This window comes from Halichoerus grypus, chromosome X (assembly GCF_964656455.1).
Source record: "Halichoerus grypus chromosome X, mHalGry1.hap1.1, whole genome shotgun sequence".
NCBI lineage: Eukaryota > Metazoa > Chordata > Mammalia > Carnivora > Phocidae > Halichoerus > Halichoerus grypus.
This window is the reverse complement of record NC_135727.1, coordinates 98,786,992-98,806,900: the sequence shown is the minus strand read 5'-3', so window position 1 is coordinate 98,806,900 and position 19,909 is coordinate 98,786,992. Positions and strand designations below refer to the sequence as shown.

The window sequence follows — 19,909 nt, the reverse complement described above, 5'->3', positions numbered from 1 at the left end:
CCCCTGGTGGTCAAAAGCAGACATTTATGAAGCAATGTGCCAGATTAGAAGCGAGTTGGCCAGGGAACAGGTTTTTAATCTGAGTGCCACCGCCTGGCCCTGTGCAAGTCAAGTCCACTATCTGGCTTCCTTAGTGCAGGGCCAGTGACCGTCGATCTCCTGGCGTCCAAAGCTCACACTTGCCTATCAGCCTGTCTTCTTGTATTCAATCACATAACAAATATTTACTGAGTCCCTACTATGGGGCAGGCATTTGTCTTGGCTTTGGGGTTACATCAATAAAGCAGGCAAAATCCCCTGACCTCGTGGAGCTTAAGATTCATTTGGGGAGACAGACGAAGCAAGTAAATCCACGTGTTCGGAGATGGTAAGTGCAGTGGAGAAAAACCAAGCGGGAAAGGGAGTAGGGCTTGCTGGAGAGGCAGGGTTCTAGTTTGAAACCGGGTCATGATGGAAAGGCTCATTGAGGAGCAGAGACTTGAAGAAGGGAGGGATCTCTGAAGTCCAGGCAGAGGAAAGAGCGAGTGCAAAGTCCCCATGGCAGGAACCGGGCCGCAGCCAGAAGGCCCGTGAGGGTTGGAGCCAAGTAAGTGATGAGGGACCCACGGGAGGTCCCATCAGAAGAACCAGGGAGGGATGCAGGCCAGGGTGAGAGTGCTGGCTCCTGCCCTGGGAGGTGGGATGTGTAGAAGGGTTTCGAGGAAATGAGTCATATTATCAGATTCTCGTTTGAACAAGATCAGCCTGGCTGCAGTGTTGAGAACAGAGCCGTGGGAGCAAAGGTAGAGGCAGGGAGAGATGCCACGGATGGTGGCTTGGCCCAAGTGGTAGTGGTAGAGAGGGCGAAGTATCCTCTTTGTGCTTTTCCGAAATAACTGATTTTTTTTTTTTTTTTTTTTTGCCAAGAACGTGTGTTACCAAAGTTAATTTTTTTTTCCTGCAATACCCTGTCCATATTAGACCTCTGAATTGTCCCTGTGTATCTTATTTGTTGGTGGTATCACATAGGTGTGTGGTGTGGATATTTGAGTATTGAGAGGAAAGTTAATTAAATCATGAATAGAGGTGAGGTGGCTTTTTTTTTCTTCCCTTAAATCATCTCAGGAGAAAGTTAGGACCACTGAAAGAAGACCACATTACTATTTGTATAAGAATCTTGTTATTCAGTGCTGCTTACCTGTTTCCTCCACAGGTTGTTTGACTCATCTAATGATAGGCCCTCTTCTGGCATTATGTCTCATCAGTGCCAAGTTCATCTGAAGAGAGGCATGAGCTCCCCCAAACACCCCACCCCCGGAGCCCCCATCAACACATAGCTAGATCGAGCACAGGCCTTCAGGGATCACCTCACTGTCTATGTTCTAGTATCTTCCTGTTGACTTTACACATGTATGTATGAGGTGTACATATCCATGGAGGACTGTGGGTTTGTTTTGGTATTTTGGAGATGATAATCGTATATAGAAATGCTGCAAAGAAAGTTTTCCCTTTTGCAAATAATGGAACTCCTGGAAAGCTCAATCTGTTCAACAACATAATCATGAGAGAGACGTGTGCTCTTCAGTCCCGAGTTGGCATTTCGGTTCACACGTATGGAATTGCCGATAGGACTGGTTTATCCACGTTCGTTCCCATCTGGTAACCCCCAAGGACACAGCCCCTGGAAGAGAGCTGAATTCGAAGGTGAGAGATTGCCACTAAGATGCATTCTGCATTTATTGAACTCCCATCCTGTGCTCATCATGGGCACAGTGACTGGCTTTCGAATTAAAAATTGGGAATCACACTCAGACAAGCAGTGATTCTATTAAATGTGCATTAGGACAGAATGTCTGAACAACCCGTTGTCTTGGAAGATCGGACACAAGATGTGGGTGAGTGAGGCTTTGGTGGATACAGAGGAGGTAAAGGACCTGATTTCCTCCCACAAGACTCTTCAAATCTTGACACACACACAATTAACAATGCAGGCCAGGGTAAATGTGCAGTCAGCAGAAACTTTCTGTCAACAGGCATTAATAACGCAGTCGTAGCTCTTGTTTATAAGCTTACACGGACCCGATCTTCTTTTAAAAAGCTCTCTTCTTATTAGCGTGGAATTTGATACATCTTTCCACAGCAGTGGTCCAGTCCTAGGTCACCCGAGGAAGGGAAGCATAGGAAGGGGTCTCTCCCCACAGCACTTCCTTCAGTTGCTCAGCGGGCCACCTGTTAATGCCGCTGATAAGGCTGGCTGTTGGTGCTCCCGGCACTCACCTGCCTCTTCATGTGTGTCAACTGGGCCAACAGTTTTTAAATGCGAGTGAGATCAACTTGGGGGTTCCGCGGAGGAGGTGTGGCATAGAGGGAATTCCCCAGACATTAAGCTTCTGTCACTTTAGCCACTACAGCTGGTCCTGATTTCTAAGTACACAAATCTCCCCATTAAGTGGCTTTGCTGTCCCAATTCTTCATAAGCATTCATCTGTATGCCATCTATTTATATATCTGGGTCATCAGTGAGACCAGAGGTGTGAGCTACGTCCAGACAGTCTTATCCTCTGGTTTGTTGGCTTCTTTCTTTTACGAGCTCTTAGAGGCTGGAGGTTGGGGTAAGACACTCCGTGGTGGTGTAAATCACAAACCTAAGTCCGTTTTGAACATTTTCAGTGAGAACTCAGCAATACTTACAGATGAAAAGTAATGCCGAGAAGCTGCCCTTAAAATTTCTCCCTGATATAATGGAACATTTCTCAATGTGCTAATAAGCATGGAGCGAAATTCTCTTTTGCTTCTGGGGCCTTTCTTTGTGGATTTTTTTTTTTTCCTTAAGAGGGAGGAGACCTAAAGTCCAGAATCCTTTAGAGTAATATACAGGAAATGCAAAACCAATTGAGGGCTGCCCATTCTTTCACATTTCCTAGTAGGATATACAGACTCCCTAATAACATGTTTGGAAATTTCCTGTGAGCCTTTGTTGAATAATGGAATTAAGTAGAAGGTGGGACTGGTTGGGCTCATTTGAAGGGGTTTAGTAATTCAAGTAATGAAAGGCTATTTGACTAAAGTGGTCTTGATTATGATTTTAGCAGCTGTGTAGCCCTGACTTTTCCATGAGAGCTCCATTTCAGATGACTCCACCATGTTCAGAGCCAGTTTTGAATTCAGGAAGTGCTGCCAACATATTGATCAATTGCCACCACTCCCTGGGCGTCTAGGACATTAGGGATTATTCAGTCTTCAACCAGCCACCTGCTTGAGCCCCTCCCCAGCTAGCCGCCCCCAGGCTGAGTACAAAGCCCAGCCAGCACAGGCCCTTGAGGAACAGTATTGACCAGTGTGGTCAGCGTCCTAGGGAACAGTTGGGTTTGATCTTGGCCCCTCTGAGGACCCCTGGGCAACTCAAAGAAACACATAAAACTTAAGCACTGGAACGGCTCCTACAGATTTTACGGGGGCCAGTCCTGTCATTTCACAGATGGAGAACCAAGCCACAGATCTGCAACCTGAGTGGCGCAGGGACGGAAGCCTTGTTTGATAGACTTAAAGCATTCCTGGAGCCGTTGCCTGTGACACGATCAGCTGCTTTGCTAAACACGTGAAGAAAGGCCTGTGGTGAGCCCACAGCAGGAACTGGAATTCCTGAGTTTTCCCGGTGCTGTTCAAAACCCTTTTCATATTTTCAGAAGCATCGATGTATGATCTGTTCGACAGCGTGTACATCAGACCCTGGCTGCTCACTGTTAAAATCCAAATAGAAGCTAGAGTTTTTGACAAATCACTCTGGGCTCATGACCTAGCTCCTGGAATTTGAATTCTGTGAATTGGCTATAGGATGAAGTGATATTTAAATATAAAATACAATTGTGGGTTTTCTTGGGTGTGTAAAGGAAGAGTACTGCATCTGCCTGTTGGCATATATGGAGCCCATGAACTGGGCTGACCTTTTGTTTCCCATAAGTCTTTAGGGGAATAAAAAAAAAGTCTCTTTCTTCCATGTCTCCTACTTCTCCTGTCGGCAGCCACCTTCATAGACTTGTCCACTCAGTTCTGCGTCTCCTCACTGTTCCCCCAAGTTCCGGCATCATCCCCCGACATTCTAGTGACTGTCTTCCTCCAGCCTCAGCCCCGTCCTTCCTCCCCCCCGATCCTCTGCTTCTGTTTCCTGAGACACATCTTTCCCTCGGCTGTCACTTCCGGCCTCAGCCCTCACCTGCATCTCTGACTTGCTCCCAAACTGCAGTCTCACCTCCACGAGAGCCTTCAGAACGCTCCCCGCGTGGCCTTTGGTCACGTCAAACCCCATAGAAAACAGGGCCGGGACCAGACAAGTCTCTGGGTTTCCTAATGGTTCTCAAACCCAGTTTTAACAAATCAGTGTTTAAGATCATCCCAATTCTCTCCCTCTTCTCAACTTCCCTATCCCCTTTTAGAGATCGCACTAATCTCCCTCTCTTCCACATATACCATAGTCATAAAAGCGAGGGAGTGAAAGAGTTGAGTGGGCTAACAGACCTGCCTAGAAAAAAGCAGCTCAAATCATAGGTCTTACTGCTCTTAAGACGACATGTCATCTTCATATAAAAAAAGGAAAGCTTGTTGTTACGCTAGTGACCTTAGGAAATCTTTGAGCATCCACGTAAAACGGCAATGCCTGCCCCCCTGGGCGTTTTTCTTTCCTTCTCTTTCCCAGCAACCACTTGTCACCTCAGAAAGCTGGTAGAACGGTGGGCATTGAGTCCAGAGACGAGCCGACTTACCTACTCCCACTGCTGACAGTTTGTCAGTCACAGGGAGGACCTAATAAACTTCCTGGTGCTTATTTTCCCAGTGGGCACTTCCCTAAATAGATTTGCGAGTGAATAAGCATGTCAAGTTGCAGCTTCTGATTTGGTGTCTCAGAATGTTAGAGCTGGAAGGGAGCACTGGAAATCAGGTTTTTCCACCTCCTGATCTTACAGAAGAGGGAACCGAGGCCCAGAAAGTTTCGGTGGTCTGCCCCAAGTCACACAGCTAATTTGTGATCAACTGCAACTTGAAGCCCTGGGATCCTAACTCCCAGCCCAGAGCTCTTCCTTTCACCTACCTTTTAAATAAACACACTGGCTCTCCCTCTGCCCCTCAGCTGGACTGGGTTCTCAAGCCCACTGGAAAACCCCAATCAATTCTGCCTCTTAGCCCAACCCCGTATTTTCACAAATAACTTGAAATAAAATCTTAAGTTGTAAATATGACAGATTCACACTGTTACTTCTTCAAGTTTAAAGAGAAAAAACCACGACGTGGCAGAAATTGCTGGTTTGTCTACCTTTCTGGTTGCTTTATCTCCCCGTGTACAAAATCAGGTCAGATCACCAGGCAAAGTGCCCGGCCCCATGGTCTCCTCAGCATCATGCTTCAAGTAAGAGGGGGCAGAAAGCATAATTTGCTTGGCTGCTTCTTAAAAATCTAACTTCTGAAGACCCTGTCTTTTAATGATTTAATTACTGCTTTAATTATTATTTAATTGTATTTATTTTAATTATGATATGGATGGAGTTTCTGTGTCATGTGGTTTTTCTGAGTTAGAGAATTGTCTGGAGTCGGGTGGAACATTTCACAATGCCTCTGCATGGAGTCGCCAGGGGCGAATTAACTTGGAAGCCTCTGGGATGATCGATCTGTGGCTTCCGCCTAACCTGCTGTCTAGCTGAGATTTCGGCCTACGATTTCTTCTGTGTGTTTCTTCAGGCTGGTCTTTCGTTCCTGTGCTTTCTATCCCAGATGGCTTCTTAGGATGGGGTGTATTCAAGAGAGCTGGTGCTTCTCTAATTCAGTTTGTCATGGTCTTTTTTTTTTTCATTGCATAATACATGGGTTCATGAACCCCACCTACAAGAACAGATACACATTATGCCAACAGTGACCCAAGTGCGTATTTCGTATCTCATGCAATTAAGGAAATAAAGAGTTCATGGACTTGGCTCCATCAGACCCAAACCTGGCACAGCCTTTCATGAGCATGAGAGGAGCTACAGCTGCTCAGTCAGAAGGCTGTTGTCTGTGGGCAGGGGAGGCAGTGGGTTCCAGTGAAATGCCCGTAGGCATGTAAGAAAGACAGAAGCACCGTCTCCCTGGCTCCTCTCTGAGGACCAGGACGCTGCAGGGACGATAGGGAGACTTTCCAGCATTAGCTGTGTTGACCTGGCAGGTGGGGCAAAGGACCGCACGGATTGCTGCCATTGCTCCCCCAGTATCTACTTCCAAATGACAACGAACCTCAGGAAATCTCTTCCAGAGCATTTTGGACACCCCATGAAATATTGGCCAACCTACCCGTAGTATCCTTGCAATGTGATTTTAAGGTAATGTGAGCCATCACATTTTCTAGTTCAGATCTACAATTTATGGTGCTACCATTATAGCTTTTTCGGCCTCCTCACCAAGCCTAAATCAGAGGTAGCTGGAAGTACTCTACTACCCATATATTCTGAGCTGCACCGGAAGCGCACAAAATGTCGAGCCGCCACGAGAGGCTGGGAATGAGAGGAGACCCTGAGCCTCAGCCTGGCTACTGCTGGCGGTCACCGGGCCTGCCCTCCTGGCTCGTAGTTGACATGAGAATGGGTGAGGTGGCGGCGGCACCTTTCCCAGGCCACTCGTGTGGGCTCTGACCTGTAGGCTCTGATCTGTCCCCTCTTCAGCCACCCTATTGGCTGCTTGCTAATGGAATCTTCTGAGAAAGAAGCAAAACTTCCATGAGAAAGCTAAACCAGTGACACACTGATGGGTTTAGAAATTGCAGGGCTCTGAGGAGCTCAGACACAAAATTTCTTTGGTGAGCCCTGAGCCTATTCATGGGGAGCAAAAGCAGAAGAAGCGTGTCAAAGGAACACGTGCCTTGCTTTTCACCCTGGGGGTGCTTGTAAAGGTACACGTAGGGGGGAGTGTGCACGTGTGCATGTGCGTGTCTGTTGACAGGAACCAAGAAGAAAATCACACAGTGTATAACAATGACTTTTGATTTTGGCTTGTCTTTGTAGGTTTCTTATCCTTGGTGAGAAGCATTATTATAGTAGCCAAAATGAGAGAAAGCACGAGTTTGTATTTTATGGCTCTTCAGCCCTTAGCTTGTAGTTTTTTCCTTCAAGCGCCTGGCACTTTTGTCCCATACTTGACCCAAGTCCAGCCCAACCTTCTTTCCCTTGTCCAGTTCATCTTCTCGTCTTTGTCCTTAAGCATCGTGATTTCCCCCAGATGACAATGCGGTTGGCCTTCGTACCATTTCTGATAGTTCCTCAGAGAGCTGCAGAGAGTATAGCAGGTCGACGGCTAGCAGGAGACTTCTTGTCCCTTCTTACATCTACCATCGGCTGTTTATTCATTTGCTCAGCAGACGCGTACTGGACATTGACCATGTGCAAGACACACATCTCCTGCCCTCAAGAGGGTCACAGTCCTGGATGTGCATGGCAGGGGGTTAGGGCACCGCGTGACAGTGGCATAGTACAGAGTAAGTTCTGCGTGAGGAGACTGGGAGCAGTAGGCACGGTTTGCCATACAAGTTAAGGATGTAGACAGGTAGTGATAGGAAAGGGAGGAATTCTCACCAAAAGGATCATCACGAGCCAAGGCTGAGAAGCAGTAAAGCACAGGGAATACACAGAGAACAGCTCAGTTTTACTGGAACTACATAGAATGCATAAAGAGGAGGGAGGGAGATGAGGCCGCTGAGGTGGGTTCGGTGTGCACAGAAGGCCTTGTGTAGGTGGGGTTCGGCCTTCAGACGCAGAGTTGGGCCATCAGGGATCTCTGAGTGTGAGAAGAGCAACATTGGAGAAGGGCTTTTCTCTCTGGGCTGTTCTTAGATTCCTAGAAGACAGGTGCTGGATGGGGCCCATCTATGCCAGTCTCCACGTCATTAGGAGAAAGAAAGCTCCTTAGAGGATGATTGGCTTGGTCTAGGTCAGGATCCTGGATGGCTTTTCTCCCACACAATGTGGTGCCCACAGTGTTGTGTTTCTTTGCTTCCACTGGCAATCTTTAAGAGGTACCTTTGAGGTCTGCAAAAATAAATTTTAACGTAATTTACATTTTATGAACATTTTAACAAAGTTGATATTATAGGTTTTGTACTTTACCAGAGAGCGCTGTCCTATAATGAAGCAGTGGTGGCATTCAGAGAAATTATTTTTTGAAAGGAGAAAAGGGATCAAAATGTTAATACTGTTACCCTTAAAATCCAGATTTGGGTTAACTTTGATATACTGCGTATAATATTTGTTGTGGTAGTAAGTGCACTGTATGAAGTGGCTGGTCACAGAAATCTAAGCCATCAGACTCTTCTCTTTGGTCACTAAAGCCAATGCATCCTAACGACATATGTCCGAAGCGTTATGAATCTCGGTGGGGTGGGGAGCAGTCACATGAAAAAGAGCAAGTCTGTAGAGGAGATGTGTCTTCAGCCTAAACAGTGCCTGGCTTAACTGAATTCCTGGTTTTGATCAGTACGTCGGCACCGTGACATTTAGAGCATTAGGCAGATAATGGTAGGAGTGGGAAATAGGGGATGAGGTTTTTCTCTGGTTCCATTTTAAGGCCCCTCACAATATCCCCCCGACGGAGAAGTTTTGTAAGTACGTGACAGTTGAAGGACTCTTTTATGAGGCAGATGTTCTAAGACCCAGAGAAATGAAATGGCCGTATTTGGCACTGTATTAAGCATTGAGACATAAAAGATAATCCAGGCACTCTCCCTTCTCCCTAATGTTCACTGCGTTCTCACCCCTAATGAGCGGAGAAGTGAATCTTAACTTTTGCTTCTGGTGGATGAAAAGCATTTTATGTTTCCATTTTATGCTTCCCTATGGCGGAAGAAGGCTGTTCAAGGGAGCTACTTTCTTTAGCAACCACCAGGTGTCAGCAGAGGACTTGAAACTCTTGGCAGCCTCTGGCCTTGGTTTTCTTAACTCACTGAGGCCATCCCCCAATGGAACTTTTCAAAGGCGGTAGACCTCCCCTGGGCCACCTTCTCCCAAATATTAGTGTCAACCGCTTTCTCCTCAAGATCACGTCACATTCATTCGCCTTCCCCTTACAAAACTAGCACTAGTCTCTCAATCTTTTTCTGATTCAAAGCTTTTAATTCTGTCTTTCATGGTGATGGTTCTGCAGAGTAGAGAGGCAAGTGGGGTGGGGGTAGGGGAATATCACCAAGCTCTTGCTTTTCCTGCTGATCCCTTCCGCCAAATGGGTGGAGCGTGCCACACAGAGAATCAGTCTGATGGTGGATCTTGGTGGCTCCAAACTGTGGGGGTTTTTGGAGTGTACAGGAGAGAGGGCCAAGCATCTTCACTGGCCCCACCATTTGCTTCCTCATGTAGCACGTATTTGGGACAGTGTGTTGATGGACAGGGGAGACCTTGGCAAGGTGGGTATTGATTTGTACCCTACTGCTTTGCTCTTGTTTCTCATCATGCCTCCTCATTTGGATGGCCAGGCTGGCCAGGAAGCTGAGGCATTTGCTATAGGACATTGGGTGATAGGGTGGGACAGAACTTGGGAAAGGGCTCCTTTGGACACCCACGCTTCTTTCGAGCCTCATGAGGTGTCAGAAGAGGTGGCATTTAGGGGGCTGTCCGTCTGAACGAGTGGCTAAGCTATTGGAAAACTGAAGTCGAGCCGAGCTGGGAGATAGAGACACAAAGTCAACAACTGGCTTTAGCGGCTGAAGCTGCTGGGTCGTGTGGCCTGCCGAGGGTGGAGGGTAAAGCATAGCATGTAGCCCCAAGTCTGTTCCCTAAAGTAAGGGCCTGATTGATGCAAGGTCCTTGTAGTTTAGACATGCTGTGGCGATTTCCTTTGGACTGATCTGTGGGATTTGCCAAATCGCATTATTGCTAATTCCAGGAAATCTTCAGATTCTTCTGTTGTTTTATATTGAATAAAGCACTGTAAATAAGGCAATGTATCAATAGGGATTCAAAAATATTTTGAATGTTTTGCTTTTGTAGAGATTTTTGTTCTAACAGGGAAAGAAAATCATGTTGCTCCTTAAAACATCATGCAAAATGTCCTTAAAACGTACCGTATCCACACGTGCCATTGAAGAGGGTGGCCGACATTCTTAATGGCCTCATGCCCAGCTCGGCACTGGGTGGCGGCTCTCCGACCAGGCCTGGGAGGGCTCTGAGACCTGTATTAGCACGAACATGCATTTTTCAGAAACAGATTTAAAAAAAGGTTCCTTGTTGTCGGCTAGACTTGCAATCCATGTGGTAACCACATATGGCTTTGTGTAAGGGCCAGATCTAATTGTACAAAACCCAAGTGTCTTTAGTCTGGGATGGCTTGAGTGACTGGTCTCCGACACTTCCGCTGCTTCGGGGACTCCTGAAGCAAGTGCCGCTTGCCCACGGAAATACGAGTCTTCACATCCAGGCCACATCAAGGGTGTCGATTCTCACCTTCACAGTTTCATAGTCCCTTCTCTCCTCCCCTCCACCTTTTCAGATCACTGGGGTGATCCTGCTGGCTGTTGGAGTCTGGGGCAAACTCACTCTGGGCACCTACATCTCCCTGATTGCTGAGAACTCCACAAATGCTCCCTACGTGCTCATCGGAACTGGCACCACTATCGTGGTTTTTGGCCTGTTTGGATGCTTCGCGACCTGCCGTGGTAGCCCGTGGATGCTGAAACTGGTGAGTCTGTCACAACAGAATACTGCTCTTTCAACGACTTTGTGAAAAAATATAAATCACATGAAAGTGACATGGCCCTTCTTGAAGCCACCCACAAGTCAATATGCATGGACTCTTAATTTTAGTCCAGACTCTTACCTAATCCACCCTTTAATCCCTTAGAGGGCAAAACAACCCCAAACACAGCCTGGCACAAAAAAATCCAGTTCTGGTCCCTCGAGGTAGGTGGTGACAAAGCAGCAGCCTGTGGTTCTCAGAAGCCATTTATGTCCTCATGGCGAGATGCCTTGGTCCAGTCTTGCATTCCTTCTTAGAAATCTCTTCAGGTGTGTGATGTGCAGCTTTGGTGGGCAAGGCAGCATCCCAAACATCAGCAGCCTTTCGGCTTCAAGTTCCCACTAGAGAAATACATTCTGCCTCCTTGAACTTGGCCATGCTTGGCTGCGTGGGCATGTTCTTCTCAACCTGCGCACCCCAGTTCAGCGCTATGGGAGTGGAGCTAAGCCAGAGCTTCCCCACTCAACAGAGGGTTGATGCCGTGCCAAATGTTGGCTACCAGGCCCAGGGCTGGGCGCCTTCACTGCAACAGGACACACACAGCATGATGTTTCCCAAAGGGTAAGGGGCAGGGTGTCATAAGGCTGTTACCATGATTCTTAAGTTTTTGGTAGACTCATTGCCTAATTGTCCACTCACTGCCCCTGCTCTTCATCAGTGAGCATTAACATTAAAGGATTTTATAGATAAAAGGTACCAAGGGCCTCTCCTCAAAAGAACATTGTGTTTAAAGAGATTTCTTTCAGACGCCTCATTTTGTGAAAGGGGAGAGTGGAGAGTCCCTCAGTGCTGTGGTTAGCCCTAAGTTAGGGTGACATTTAATACCCTCTAGTGACAGATATGGGGGTGGGGGTGACTCACTCCAAAGGAACCACCTTCCAAAGTGGCACCGATTAGTCTCTCTTGACAACCTCGTGGAGGTAGCGTTTGCTCCGGCCACTTCCATCCTGCAGACCATGTGGGAGGCCGATGCCCTGGCCAGCACGGGTTTTTCCAGGTTGGTGGAAAAGCCAGAGTGAAGCCACACAGAGGCATTTCTGCTGCTGTCACCTGCCACTCTATGCTAGCACCCTGGGTCCACCTTCTAGGGTTTCTTACAAGCACACGGATGGCTTTTGGTCGAGTCCTCAACTCCGCATGCCTGCTTATATCACCTGGGCAGTTTTCTAAAAACACCTTCGCCAGGGGTCCCACCTCCGGCCAGCTGAACCAGGATTTGTGGCGTTGGGGCCCTGGCATCACATTCTCCGAAAGCTCTCTAGAGGATTCGATGGTACAGCAAGGGTTGGGAGCCTCGCGTTTAGTGCAATGAGTAGCAAGGGGAGAATTTACTTCAGAGGCATAAAAAAGGAAGATGGCTAAGAATCTATCTGTCCAAACAAGAAGGGAGGAGACCTGGCTTAGGTCTTTAGTGGCAGGGATGTAGCCTCTTTGGACCTCTGTCCCCACGTATGAAAGAATAGCATTGGACTCTGCTGAAGGCGGTTTCAAACCACTCTGCCATTTTCTCCTACCAGTTGTGAGCTCACTAGCAGGTGAGCCTTTGGAGAGAAGTTTTGGAGGTTTTGTTTAGTTTTTGTCTTTGGTCTTTTAAAAAACACCAATTCCTTTTCTCTGCTACATGCTGTACTGGGTGCATAACCTGCCCAGCTTCACCCAGCTAGTGTGGGGAGAGCTGGGATTGGACCCATAGACATCTCCTTCCAAAGCCAGGACTCTCTCTACTACAGTATTTTCACATGTGGAAAACTCGACCCCTACCACGTATATTTAGTACAAGCTTTCCCCAGTAGGCTTTTGGCCAAGGCCTTCTGAAGGAGAAGCAGCTGTTCTCTGGAAGCTCCCAGAAACAGGGAACTTCCCAGAGACAGGAAACTGCTGATCTGGCTGACAGGAGCGGAAGTCACTGATTAACTGTCAGTCTAGAATGTTATGGTCCTCATTTAACCTCATTAATTGCAAAACAACTGAAAATAACTATTTTCACTTTATGGAGGCCAAGAGTGGCTGCCTCTTTCCTAAGAGTTAGCCCACAATAAAGCTAGGATGTAAACCTAGGAGGACATCTGACCACGTAGTCAAATGTCCTTTTTCCCACCTGCCTCCTGACAGTTACTTTCCCACAGGACTTTCTGGTGGATACTAGGCCTGGTGCGAGACTCTCTCTGGAGTCACATGTGCTTCTCATTGCATTTTGTACTAAGTTGAGAGACAGATGTCATGTACGCGGGGCATTCTACTCATAACTGTGTTTGCGATTTTAGGGGCTGCGCTTTAAATGTGTGTAGAGACTTTTGTTAAGATTTCAAACAAAATTGGCCTTTTAAGCCAGCATTTTCTCCTTTTAACATGTGCTACTACCCAAGAAAAATAATTTATGATCCTGTGCACATATGTACACTCTACAAATAAGTAACACGACCACGTCGAGTCTATCCAAATTCTACAGCATCACCTAGGACCATTGCAAACATTCAGGACTGTTGTATTTCATTTTGAGATGAGAAGAAACAGATTGGAAGACATATGCCTTGTAGGAAAAGGATCCCTTCTCTTTCCTTTTATCTGCTTTTCAAAGCCACAAAAATGGAAACCCTTAATGTCTCATAAGTACCATGTAATTTATCCCTGCATGCGCACTCACGTGCGCACGCGCGCACACACACACACACACGTGCGCGCGCACACACACACACACACAGTCAACTTGGAAAGAACAGGAAGCATGAAACGAATAAGAAGCACTAAGGGTTTTAGATACTTACAAACAGTCGCGTAGCTTACTTGCTTTTTAAAGGCTATCAACTCCACACGCTGTGCAGAATCAGAGAGGGAAGTAGCCCCCTGGCCCCTGCTCTAAGTGCTACACTCAAGGCTGATCACCATATTGAGGAAGAATGTTGACCCGTGTGCATTCTGGTCTTTCTGGCAGCATGGGCCTGATACAGTTGCAAAGGAAGGGGGTCTGAAGCCATTTTAGGAGATGTGCTCAAGAAAACCGGAGGGATTTACTGAAACGAAGAGAAGCAGCGGGTTCACATCATGGAAGTGGTCACACATATGAAGGGCCCTCGTGTAGGAGCAAGGTTGGGCTGGTTGTCAGATCTTCTGAAAGCCGTTCTAGCACCAGGGAGTGGAAGTTGCAAGTAGGCAGACTGTGGCCAAGAGAAAGGAAGTCTTCCCAGCAATGGGAAAGCTTGGAAACTGAATGGGCCGCTACGGGTGCACGGGTGGAGGGACTATGCTAAGCTTGCAGAAGCCAGATGAAGGGTGCCCGCAGACGTCAGCTGACCATCCTGGGGGAGGTGGTATGAAAGACCCCCAGACAGGGCAGAACCGTGAACCTCCAGAGTACTTGTTTTTTTTTCCCCCAGAGAACCTTCTTGCTCAACAATTCTAACATCAAAAATAGCGGATACCTGAGTTATAAAAAGCCCTTCCAGATTTCTCCTGGTTGAGCTGAGTCTCCGGATGAGCTCTCCTCAGCATGTGTGGCCCAAAATGCTTATGCATATTAAATAGACACATTTCTATATTGAGACTCATGTGGGGAAATCTGGACAAGAGTATTTTTAAACTTTTCCTCAACTTTGTCTGGGGGATATGAGGATTTGTGTGATTCCCTGTGATGGAGAAGTCACTTACCCCAAAGGAGCACTCGTCCCAATCCTAACGTGTCTGCCTTTGTCCCCGTGTGCTTGATTTTCAGTATGCCATGTTTCTGTCGCTGGTGTTCCTGGCTGAGCTGGTAGCTGGCATTTCTGGGTTCGTGTTCCGTCATGAGGTGAGTATACACAACGTAGAGAACTCGGTTGGAGGGTCTTTGGGAGGAGGACTTTTGAAACCTCTCGTAATGTGTGAGGGGCACATAGAGGCCAGTTGGCATCTCCAGTGGTTTCGCTGTTTTCCAAATGTCACTTCATAGGCGCTGAAATGCCAATAAAAATCTAAATGCAGGAATTTCACCAAACTCAAAACCTTAGTTGTTGATCCTCATTCTATTTCATGATATAGCTCCTGCAGGAAATGATTCTCTACCTTGTTTTAAAGCAATGACCTTTGGTGTCGATCAAATATACTCCTTTTTAAAATAGCAGCCTCAGCAAGGCACAAGTGGGTGTCTATATAACGAGATTTCTGTGACTGCTTGATTTCCCCCAAATAGCCTACGCTCCCCACTTCCCTCCTCAGAGCCCTGGGGGCCGCCCCTTGCCAACTGGGGGGTAGAGGCCAAGCCCAGGAGCAAGGAGCCCTGCCACTCTGTGTGGTGGCAAGGGCAAAAGAGAAGAGGGCTATCATGACCTGAAACCCCTACATGGCTTTGTTTCTAATTGACACGTAATAGTTTAGACTTCGGAGGCTGGAGAAAAAGAATTCTGAGTACTGTTTTGTGATCGTAACTGTGGTTTCAAGGACATGGCTGGCTGTTTTGTATCCTGTGTGGCCCTCCTCCCATGGACTGTCACTGTGGATGCTCTGTTAAAACAATGGGTAGACACTCAGGCAGAGATGAGATGCCCTCATGCTGTCTGTAGCCACCACGGTGTCCCCTGTCAGATGTGTATAGGGGTGACAGGTCAGACAGAGTACGCGCTACAATAAAGCACTAGCGCTAACTGCCCCCGCAGTCCGTTATTGTACCCTCTAAATAGCAGTAAAGCCAGAAGTAGAGATGCGTGTGTTAGAAAGGAAAAACAAAAGAACAGCAAGATAAAGGTGGAAAATGCACTGAGGCTGTTGAACGCCTGGCATGATCTGTCCCAGACCCTGCTTCTGTGCTTGGCCAAGTTCAGGTCCCAGTGAGCTTGCTCGTGGCACTTTCTGCCCCTTTTCCCCATTGCTCTGGTCTTCCCCTTACCGGAGGTGCGATCTCGGGTGTCAAGGCCGACTTCTAGAACCTATTTTGTATATGGGTGCTGCATCTGGAATTAGATTCCCCATTCTTATTGTCAGGCGAGGTGAAACCTGATGAAGTCCTGGCCTCCACAGCCCTAGAGGTGCCCCCGACACGTGTGTGAACTCCCCAGACACAGCTGAGCCCTTGCCCCCTCTCCTCCCACGTGCTGCCATGACTGGGCTCCCTGGGGGTGGGGAAAGGGATACCCAGGGCCTGGACACCCTCATCTACCTCACCTCTGTGCATCTGACACACTGAGGTGAGTGGTGGGTGGGTGGGTGCGAAGCCACCCTTTGCCCACCAGCAAGGGGCTTGTTTCTCCTGTGGAAGTCCTCAACGTGGCCCAGGGTCTATTCCATGTGCACCTGCCCACCCCACAGAGACAGTGCAGGTGCAGTGAAATGAAAGGACACAGCCAGGTGTGGTATCTACCTTGGCTTAGAAGCTCCATGTGACTAGTGTCCATTGATCTCTTGTAACTAACTGTACCATGGGCAGAGCGCCTGGTATTTCAGCAAGGAGCATGCCTCTGTAAGAGAGTCACCGTACTTAGCCCAAAGCTTCCCACCAGGCAATTAGTGTCATTTGCTGTCCTCCCACCCCAGAGTCGTTTCAGCAATCGGGGGCAGTCTCACCAGACGTGGGGAGTTGCCTGGTAACACACCTGACGCTCCCCCTTCAGCAGGTTTCCAGGGGAACAGAGCTTGAAAGTTAACCCACGGCCAAATGTGCTCCCAGAGGAGGAGGAAGGGTTTTGTGAACTACCTCGTAACAAGAAAAGTTCACGTCCCTCCGCCTCTCTTTCTGGCCTCAATAGAGACAGGTTAAGTGCAGGTTGGTTTTGCCCTACTCCTGTCTGCCAGAACAGGGATCCATGTCTGGTCACAGCACCATCAGTCTTCCTGCCTTCCAGTGGCCTGCCCTTTGTTATTCTTCTGAGCAAGGGCAGGAAAAGTTACAGACAGAAAGGTGGCCATCAGTCAATTCGAAGAAAATCAGGAGAAAAGCCAGGCCTGAGGTTGGGGCTCACTGTCACACTCTTTCAGAAACTGGCCACGTCAGTGGGTCATTTCATGAAGCAGGCTTCTTCCTCTGGATTGGGGATGAGGAAAACATTTTTTTAAAAAAAAATTCCTGAGCTAATAAATCCCTCAGCGAATTTTCTGAGATCTTTTGTCTCAGAAGACAGGGCATTCCCTCCGTGGCCTACATTGATTCAGAGACTTTTCAGAAGAGGCCATTTTGGGGGTAGAAGTTGGTATGAATCTGAGTCCGTTTGGGTGGCGGTGGACCGGAACCACGTTCCTCCTGCCTTCCACAGATCAAGGACACCTTCCTGAGGACTTACACGGATGCCATGCAGAATTACAACGGCAATGATGAGAGGAGCCGGGCGGTGGATCACGTGCAGCGCAGCGTAAGTGACATCAGGCCTTAGACTTGGGGGCTGCTGGGGGCATGGGGCCATCAGCACTTGCTCTTGATTACTGTCCTTCAGTTCCATTTCTAAGAGTTTGCACCCAGTGCTCGTCTAGGGTCCAGTTATCTGGGTAATCAGCATCAAGAGGGACCAGTACCTGTGGCTTTTCTTTCATCAGGATGAATTATGAGCATCCCAAGGAAAGCTAGCTTGCCCTTAATATCCAAAGTCTTGGAAAGGAGGCGATGAGTGACCTCGCTTAGCATTGGCTCCCGAAGGCTGGCATTCTAGAAGTGGTGTCTTTAGGCTGAGTGGAGAGCTCCAGTGAGCTGTGTTTCCTGGTGTGGGCAGTGTAGTGGGGGTGGACAGTGCGTCTGGGAGAAGCCGAGGGTCTGGCAGGAGTGGGACTGCCCCAGGCTGCCTGGTGCTTTGTAGAGGAGGTGAGAGAAGTAGCTGCCCCCTGCCTGGAGGTGCTCAGGGGGTCAGGTGCTGGTGCTCAAGTCTCACGGCCCATCTGGATCACCTGGGGAGCTCTTTGGTTGGTGGCGGGGGGGGGAAGGGTTGCATGTTTTGTTTTGTTTTTTACTTCAGTAGCAGTATTTTTTTTTTTTTTTTTGGCATTTTGATAACATTCCAAACTCAACAGAAAAGTTGCAAGAAGAGTATAAGGAACTGTATGCCCTTTACCCAGATTCAGTAATTCATTTCTACTTTTGCCCCATTTCCTTTAACATTCTCTATGTCAGGGGTTGGCGCACTTTTTCTGGAAAGGGTCCTGTGGTCACTATTTTAGGCTTTGAGGGCCGTGCTGTCAGTCTGTAAAGGGCTAGGCTGGCCGTGTCCCCCCAAAACTTGATTTACAAAAGCAGATAGCGGGTGGGCTATAGTTTACCAACACCAGCTCTCTCTTCCTCTTCCCTCCTTTCTCTTCCTTCCCCCCCCCCGCCCCCAATCCATTTACTATTGGCATAGCTCCTGTGACCTATAAGCCTTAAAAAGAGCTCTTTAAAGCCATTTTTGTCTCGGCTTCCCCATCAACGAGCCGGATTTAGTCGCTCCATACCTATAAGAGCGGCCAGCCCACATAGGTGATGTCGATGCGGAGCCAGGCCTGAGAAGCCCTGCTTTACTTTGTGGACATGGTAAGGAAGCCAACACAACATGCAGTCTCGGACTGACTTCCTTCTCTCGGTTCAGTCGGGCTTCCCAGGGAGTATGAGCGTCAGTGGAACCCCAGCTCGCCTTTACTCACCAAAGCTGTGCCTGTTGACTTGGGGCCTTAGGCCGAGTGTCTCATTTAAACAGCCTGGGGCGGTGAGGCGGAGGACCATGGTGTCTGTGACCCACACACTTCGGGTCTTGACCTTTGCCCCTTGACAGCTGAGCTGCTGTGGCGTGCAGAACTATACCAACTGGAGTGCCAGTCCCTACTTCCTGGAGCACGGCATCCCCCCGAGCTGCTGCCTGAACGAAACCGACTGCAATCCCCAGGACCTACACAATCTGACTGTGGCTGCCACCAAAGTGAACCAGAAGGTAGGCTTCCTCTCAGCCCTGACGGCATCCGTGGTGAATGTTTGGGGGCGGGGGCGGTGTTGGGGGCAGTGGGGCTTTGGGTGGATTTGTTTCTGTGAAACTGGGACAAATGGGTTAGAAATGGTAGTCCAGACGAGCGTGCAGGATCTTTCCCCGTGGCCCTTCACCGCCTGGGACGAGGCACCCGAGGCTGTCCCCTTCTGGAGGGGCAACTGTGACTCAGCAAGAACCGACCAGGCACAGGGAGGGAGGTTGAGCAGCCGTTCCTGCTCACCTGGTGCTGGTGTCAGACAGGGAATGTGGCCTTTCTTCTTTCTGGCTGTCTTTCTTCTGCTTAATCTACCTTCTAAACATGGACTTATTCACAGCTGGATGCCAGTCCTTAGCAGGAAGGGGGACGAGAGTTGACAGACAACATCTGCTTCTGCCAGGAGGGTAGCCTTTATTTGAGGGTGCTCTCCGCTCTAGGAAAAGAAATCAGCAACTCCACTTCAACTCACTGTCAGCATCTTGAGTCCCAAAGAAATCAGAGAGAGCGAGCGAGGGGGAGAGAGAGAGAGAGAGAGAACTGGCTAAAAGAAATTGGAAAGGTAATACATTGTGAAAATGAGGGAAATAAAATTTCAGTCGCCAGAAGGAAGACCAGTTCTGTCTTCCACTTCACAGAGAATATGGCAAAGGCGTGATAAAACGTGTATGAAGTGTGTCCGTATTCTTAAACACTTCGAGAAATGCCACATAGAAAATATGTTTTGGTAAAACAGAAGGGAGGGAAAAAAACCAACCCTGCTGTTGACTTTACCTGCTGTTATGCAGCCATCAGGTAAATTTTCTTTTCTTACTCATAAAATTCTATTCTTCCAAGGTCTTCAACACTTGACATGATCTGGGCCAACTGCTGAATAATGCATAGAAGATAGCCATCCTCTCAAGACGAGACTGTTAAGAGACAGTTTCTGTATTCTTACCCATTTAATGTTGGTATTTGTAGCATAAATGCTGCAGGGCATTGTTGCCATTCTAGAAGCTCATTTTGTCATCCTGGGCTTATTACTTGCTATTGGTGCGATGAGGTAATAAGATGTTCCATACTGACCGCTTCTTGTCTTAGCCAAGAAGACATCTGTTCCTCTTGGAATTTTCTTAAGAACCCAAAGGTTGAGGCTTCCTTTGCCTCTCATCGGTAAGGTGACTTCTGGTCTCTTCGGGGGCATCCCCACTGAGCCCCCGGAGATGTCCTTAGGCTGCCATTTTATGAAGCACTGAGCATACCCAGCTCCAACCGATGCTCCAATTTATAAAAGGCAAGAAGCGCTTTAAGGCAGTGACGTTTGGGCATG

At 48.1% G+C, this 19,909-nt stretch overlaps 1 protein-coding gene across 1 annotated transcript in view; it reads left to right on the top strand.

The window, feature by feature from the left end:
• The window catches only part of TSPAN7 (tetraspanin 7), a 123,554-nt gene that overhangs the window by 90,534 nt on the left and 13,111 nt on the right, over positions 1-19,909 (top strand). The window contains exons 2-5 of the mRNA XM_078065341.1: positions 10,471-10,659; positions 14,426-14,500; positions 16,935-17,030; positions 18,414-18,569. Of these exons, the coding sequence (XP_077921467.1) occupies positions 10,471-10,659; positions 14,426-14,500; positions 16,935-17,030; positions 18,414-18,569 (516 nt within the window). The remainder of the gene's footprint in view (positions 1-10,470; positions 10,660-14,425; positions 14,501-16,934; positions 17,031-18,413; positions 18,570-19,909) is intronic.